This window comes from Propithecus coquereli, unplaced genomic scaffold (genome assembly GCF_000956105.1).
Source record: "Propithecus coquereli isolate 6110/MARCELLA unplaced genomic scaffold, Pcoq_1.0 Scaffold470, whole genome shotgun sequence".
NCBI lineage: Eukaryota > Metazoa > Chordata > Mammalia > Primates > Indriidae > Propithecus > Propithecus coquereli.
In genome coordinates this window covers 547,794-553,949 of record NW_012150508.1, presented here as the reverse complement: position 1 = coordinate 553,949, position 6,156 = coordinate 547,794, and the positions used below count along the sequence as shown (strand labels likewise).

The window sequence follows — 6,156 nt, the reverse complement described above, 5'->3', positions numbered from 1 at the left end:
TGGATGTTCCATAGTATATTTAGCCAGCCTTCTGTATTTTATTTATTTTTTTGTTTCTTTAACCAAATAGTGAACATTTAGGTAGTTTTCAGTTCATTATTATTAGGAACAGTTCTGTAGTGGACAAGCTTGAAGTACATATCCATTCACTTTTTTCTTTCAAGGAGCCGACTAGTATCTAGTATCTGATGTACTGTTGGGATTTCTAGGAATTTACTTTGCATACCTGAGAAGTGGCCCTATTTGGGGTTAGGGATACTTGCTACTTGTTGTCCAGTAATTGACTCTTGTTTCTTCTTAGCTGACACGTGAATTCTCCTACATGTTTAATTTCTTGATAGGTGGGATCGAGGTACAAATCATCTGCTGTTCAACATGTTGCCTGGAGGTCCCCCAGATTATAACACGGCCCTGGATGTCCCCAGAGACAGGTAGGCACCTTTGGGGCTGTCCCTGAGGCTTAAGTAAATGCAAGATCCTTTTGTTCATGTGAAATTATATTCCTAAGCCTACTGGGACATACTTTGTAATAGGAATTGTTTATTAAACTAGAAAATTGTCCTAGGTATTTCCCTCCTTAAGACATAGAATTGTTCAGATCTGCTTAAATCTGTTTTGGAAAACCAGTTAAAAGCTTATGTCCTAGCATAGCCTCTAAAAAAACTATTTTCTTAGTCTGGGCTCTGTGCTTCTGAGGGTAACATTCCCAGTCCCCAAGGCATGGTTCATGACTGGCTTGTGTCAGCTCTCTCTGAATTTAGAAGCATTTGCTGAAAGTGGACCCACAGCTTACTGAGGGACGAGGAATGGATATGTCAAAATGATACCTAAAGCCTATAATGTATGTGGAAATGAGGGCACTCTGATGATCATGTACTCTCTGTTGTTTCAGTCAGTAGGGCGCCCTTCCCTCTCTCCCTCCCTCTCTCCCTCCCTGCCTTCCTTGTAACTTTCCCCCCACCCCCCACCACCCGCCTTCCTGCTCCCTTCTTTCCTTTTAGTAAAACCTACCAAATTGGCAGACGTGGTTTGGGATGGCCATGATTGCATGATTGTGACTTTGAGTTCACTTACTATATTTATCTGCCCTTTCATACACTGACTGAACCACTTTGGCCAGAGGCTTCTTGGAAAGCTTTGGAATGAGCTATGCTATTTAAGGGACCTTGGTTCAAGGCTTTGAGGAAAGCAGAAAGTCTGGGGGCTCAAGGGTCCTGGGCAATACTCAACGTATAGGATTGTTAAAAGAGTATGAACTCATTTATTGCTAGTCTTATTATAGCTGATGTTAAACTGAAATCACTGTTATTGAAAAAGGTAACAGCCTGAGGTATCAGCCTGAGAACAGCTGTGTTCTCAACTCGTTAGAGGCTAACGTTGCCATTTATGAAAATCTACACTTAGTAGTTTTTTCCACAGAAGATTAAACCTAAACCCTCTTTGCTTTAAGTGATTATCTAGAGTCAGTTTTGAGTTTCTATCTGGAAATGCAATTATCACTAGAAGAGACAAACGCCCCAGGACCACCTCTCAATGTTGGTGTAGAAACCATTGTGGACAATAGAGGGCAGTCTGGCTGCACGAATGCTATAGGAAACAGATGAACACAGGGCAATCCTGGATTTGGAGGCTCTCGGGCCCAGGGAAGGTGTGTTTGTTTTTGAGTAGGCTACTTTTTATGGATATGGTTGTTCTGGGGAAGTTAAATACTTCAGAGAACAGAGAAGGGAAGGAAAAGAGCTGTTAGGAATGCAATGTCTTCGCCTCCTGTTCTGGGTTTCTTTTCAGAAGGACTTCTTTCTGATTGGGGCATTTCACTTTTTGCTGACATTCTGGCATATGCATTTGCATGGGAGATGATTTTGTCTTCATCAAGTGCACATGTTAAATGAGGTTTCATTTCTCTGTAGGAAGGTGTCAAGTAGACAGGAGAAAGTTTGATTCTAGCTAGTGTTTAGGTGTTAAGGATCAGGAAGATTAAATTGTTTTTCCTGTTCACGTATTTTTGTAAGTGATTAGAGGCAATCTTGTAGCAAGTAATGAATCACCATATAGTCCTCCTTTATCTTTGCATGTGGGAAATTTCATTTTGAAACCTAGGTGGCCTTCTGGTTGGGGTAAGGAATAGTAGATTTGTTTGTTAATTTTCCTTATCCTTTGTCCCTGCTCCTAGGTTCAGAGGAGGCAAGAACTGTGAATGTACATGATTTTAGCAGGAACTGCAAGTGAGATTATTTAGAAATCAGAAAACAGATGGGCTAGATTAGACTGCTTTAAGATCTCCTAAGTCTAAAGTCATAGGTGTGATTACTTAAAAATTATTTCACTCAAGGAAATGCAAGGACCCAGACTGAAGGGAAATGTCTGCTCAGTGAATCTGTTTTTCATGCTGCTTAAACCTGTTTTTATTTCTCTTTCAATTTTTAAAAATCATACCTGCGATATGCATATATATTCTTTGTACAAGAGTTGAATAGTAGGCAAATGTATAAAGAGTAAAATGTAAAAATATGCTTTCATCTCCTCTGTCTTTACTCCCTTACCAAGAGATACTTACTGTTAAAATACTATGTATTTTTCTGGTCTTTTTTCTGTGGAGTTAGACACAAACACCACATATACACACACATCTTAATTTTGACTTAAATGGGAACATGTATACCTCTTTAATGCCTTACTTAACTGATGTCAGTTTCCTCAGATATGTTCTGTAATATTGTCACTACCTTGGATTTTTATCCTTTATTTGCACATCTCTCACAAATTTCTACTTTTGTGGGTACAATGAGCACTGTCCTGGTGGCGGACACACTGAAAGCCCTGACTTTGGCATCATAGAGCGTATCTATGTAACAAAAACTTTTGTACCCTGTTAATATTTTGAAATAAAAAAAAATTTCTACTTTTGTGTAGGTGTATATTCATTTATTTAAACTTGCTACAGAAAATTTCAAACCTGTACAAAGAAGGGAAACTAGTACAGTGAACCCCACGTACCCATAGTCCAGCTTCAATAATCATCACTTGAAGCCAGTCTTGTTTCATCTGTACTCTGATCCACTCCCCACCCCCACTAAATTATCTAAAAACAAATCCCAGACGTCATATCATTACCTCTGTAAATATTGCCATGTGACCCTCTGCACGATACGGCTTTTTAAAAAACATAACTAACTACAATACTATTGTCATACCCAAGAAAATTAACAGTGATTCTGTAATGTCACCAACTATTCACCAGATATCTAGCCATTGCTCAGATTTACCTGTCTCATAAATATCGTTTTACAGTTTGTTTGCCTCAGTGAACAAATGAGGATGGCCAATAGAATTGGCCAGCTCTTTTTTTGTTTTGTTTTTGTAAAAACTGAAGCTTTGTATTTGAGGAATTTGCAGGCCTGATAACATGCACGGTAAAGGAAAGCAAAGGATAAACTTGCAGCATTGCTGTGTGTGGGCACTGTGAATGCTCAGATAGCAGAAGGGGGAGAACCGTGAGAGAGTATGAGAAGAGTGGAGTAGGATGGTGGAGAGGCCGCAGGGAGGAAGCTGAGTGACCGAGGTGTCCTGGAGTCAGGAAGTCCTGCGAAGTGCTAAACATGCTGGTGATCACTTCGAGTGATATAGTACCTGGCCTGGCGTGATCTGATCATCATATTAATACTTTTTTAGCTGCAAGTTTTCTATTCAGTCTCTTGCAACTTTGGAACTGATGTCTGATTTTGGGATACATAATGGGAAAACAGAATGTGCTGCTCAGAAATTCACTTTTCAGTCAATGTAAAACACGTGTTCTGTAAAGCAAGCGATGCTTACAATATTTTCTCCATTCTAATGTAATGGAAACCTCAGCCGAAGAAGATACAGTGACCTGGAGTCTTGTCAGTAGCAGGGCGGGGGTGAGGCTAGTTTGCAGTTTGACTAATTGCAGTGACGGTTCTTTCTGAGATCCCCAGTGGAGAGTGCACGTGTATGATTTTCTGTACGTTCAGGTTGCTGCTTTCCTGCTGCCACTGCAGAACCTCCACCTTACACCCCACCCCCCATCCAGAACAGAATAACAAGTTTGGGGCCCCAGGGACAGAATAACAGTAAAAGTTGATGTGATATACACCTGCTTCCTTTCTCTTTGCATACACACACCTTTCTCCTCTGGGCCTGTGGGTGTAATATCCTAATCACCCACGACCCTGGCTTACCTGGACTGCCTGGTGCCTGTATATGGGATCCATGTCTGCTGCTCTGCACATGGGCCATGGGGCCCATACAGAGTCTGCTTGCCATCATGGTCATGGAACCCACCCAAATTCATGTTGGACGGATTCAGTGCTGAATGCTAATCAGGAAAAATAAGACCGTATGTTGGTGCTAAGGATAATCATTACATTTTACAGAGTACACTGGCAGCTGGAGAGGTTTTTAGCCTGCACATTACCTCACTCACCAGTTCTTGGTTTCATAAAGCTTAAACAAACAGAGTGGGATTTCCAGGGGTGGTTTGAAAATCTTTGAACTTAAACTGGTCATGTTAGAAGGGAATGTAGGTTGTCATCAGGGCAGGGAGGGGATTGGTAGCAATCAATATTGCAAAAACGTGGTTTCCCAGCTCAGACATTTTGGCTCAGACTGTACAGTGTGTGCAACTGGCAAAACTCTACCCCAGAAAGTGATTTCGATGGGTTTGGGGCCCCAGGGACAGAATAACAGTAAAAGTTGGTATGATATACACCTGCTTCTTTTCTCCGATGAAGTGTTGTTGTACTACTTGCTGGATCCAATTAAACCAGTGTGGTCACTGTTTTCTAATTAAGGAGAATGAAAGCTAGCACAAACAAACTGCGAGAGAAGCACAAAAGGTCCAATTCTGGATTCTGCGTCCTGAATAGGGAATTAAGTTAATAAGACTGTGTAGCTGGATTGGACAGTGAGAGCTGGTAGAGGCTGTGATTGACAGGTAGCTCTGGGACGACAGTGGGAAGAACTGCTTGGGGCAGAGAGTGGAGAGAGGCTGTGGTATGAGATGTGAGATGTGATACTTCCCAGCCCATTGTCTCCCGAGATTTCAGGCACTGGGTTGCTGAATGACTGCCCCAGGCTAGTCTTCCTATGCAAACCTGTTATTATTCCTGTTACTGTAAATGTGTTTAAGGATGGGGTATGACTTGGGAGAGGCGAATGGAATCTGAATGAGGGAGCAGAGGGGCTGTCTATAGCGTTGTCTTCTGGGCTATGATGTGTTTTAAAAAATGGGACGTAAGGAAAGACTATTTAGGACCTGGGGGAAGGCTGGTAATTCGGGGATAAAATATAGCTGCTCACATAGGAGATGTGAGTGTAAAACATTTAGCACCGTGTCTTTATAGAAAAGTGACTCAGTAACATAAGCTGTTGTTGATATTATGATTAAGACTCAATAATTCACTTTGCACAGAGCCTATCAGAATGAGGACTTTCTTTCTTTCTCATTGTTTGACAAAATCCTTTGCTTCCAGGGCCCTGTTGGCTGGTGGCGGCTTTTCTACATGGACTTACCGGCAAGGCTACGATGTCAGCATTCCTGTCTATAGTCCACTGTCAGCTGAGGTGGATCTTCCAGAGAAGGGACCAGGGTAAGGTGCATTCAGCACAGCCAGCTGTGCCTTTACAGAATCCGTTAGGTGCTGTGAGGTTTAGTGTGTGTGTGGGGGGGGTATCGCAGCAATTGAACTTCACTTACAGGCCAGGGTCCTTGAGGCTCCCATCTTTCCCACCCCCAATCCAGTCGTGTTTATCCTGCAGCGTTCTCTATCTCAGTAAGTTCACAGTGCTGTCTGCCAAGTTTTCCAAACCAGAAATCTATGTGGCATTCTTAACTCCTTCCTCTTCTTTACTTCCTATATCAAAATAATAAGTCCTGTTGATTCTGTATTCTAAATATTTCTCACATCTGTCTGCTCCCTGTCTCCTCTAACTCTGCCCTAGACTGGGTGACTGTCATCTCTCTGTTGGATTGTAGAAATGGCATACTATCTGCTTTCTCTGCCTCTAGCTTTGCTACTCTCTGGTCTGCTTCTTGATTTCACATTGCCCTTAGGATAAAGCCCAAACTCCCTAAAATGTCTTTTTTTCTTTTTTTGAGACAGAGTCTCACTCTGTTGCCCAGGCTAGAGTGCTGTG

The 6,156-nt window shown here is 41.9% G+C and overlaps 1 protein-coding gene across 2 annotated transcripts in view; it reads left to right on the top strand.

The window, feature by feature from the left end:
- The first annotated feature begins 344 nt into the window (after positions 1-344).
- Positions 345-6,156, top strand: part of EXT2 (exostosin glycosyltransferase 2) — a 126,180-nt gene continuing 120,368 nt past the window's right edge. For both annotated transcript variants that reach the window (XM_012655326.1, XM_012655328.1), the window contains exons 1-2: positions 345-431; positions 5,493-5,609. In XM_012655326.1, coding sequence (XP_012510780.1) covers positions 376-431; positions 5,493-5,609 — 173 coding nt within the window. In that variant the 5' untranslated portion in view covers positions 345-375. The remainder of the gene's footprint in view (positions 432-5,492; positions 5,610-6,156) is intronic.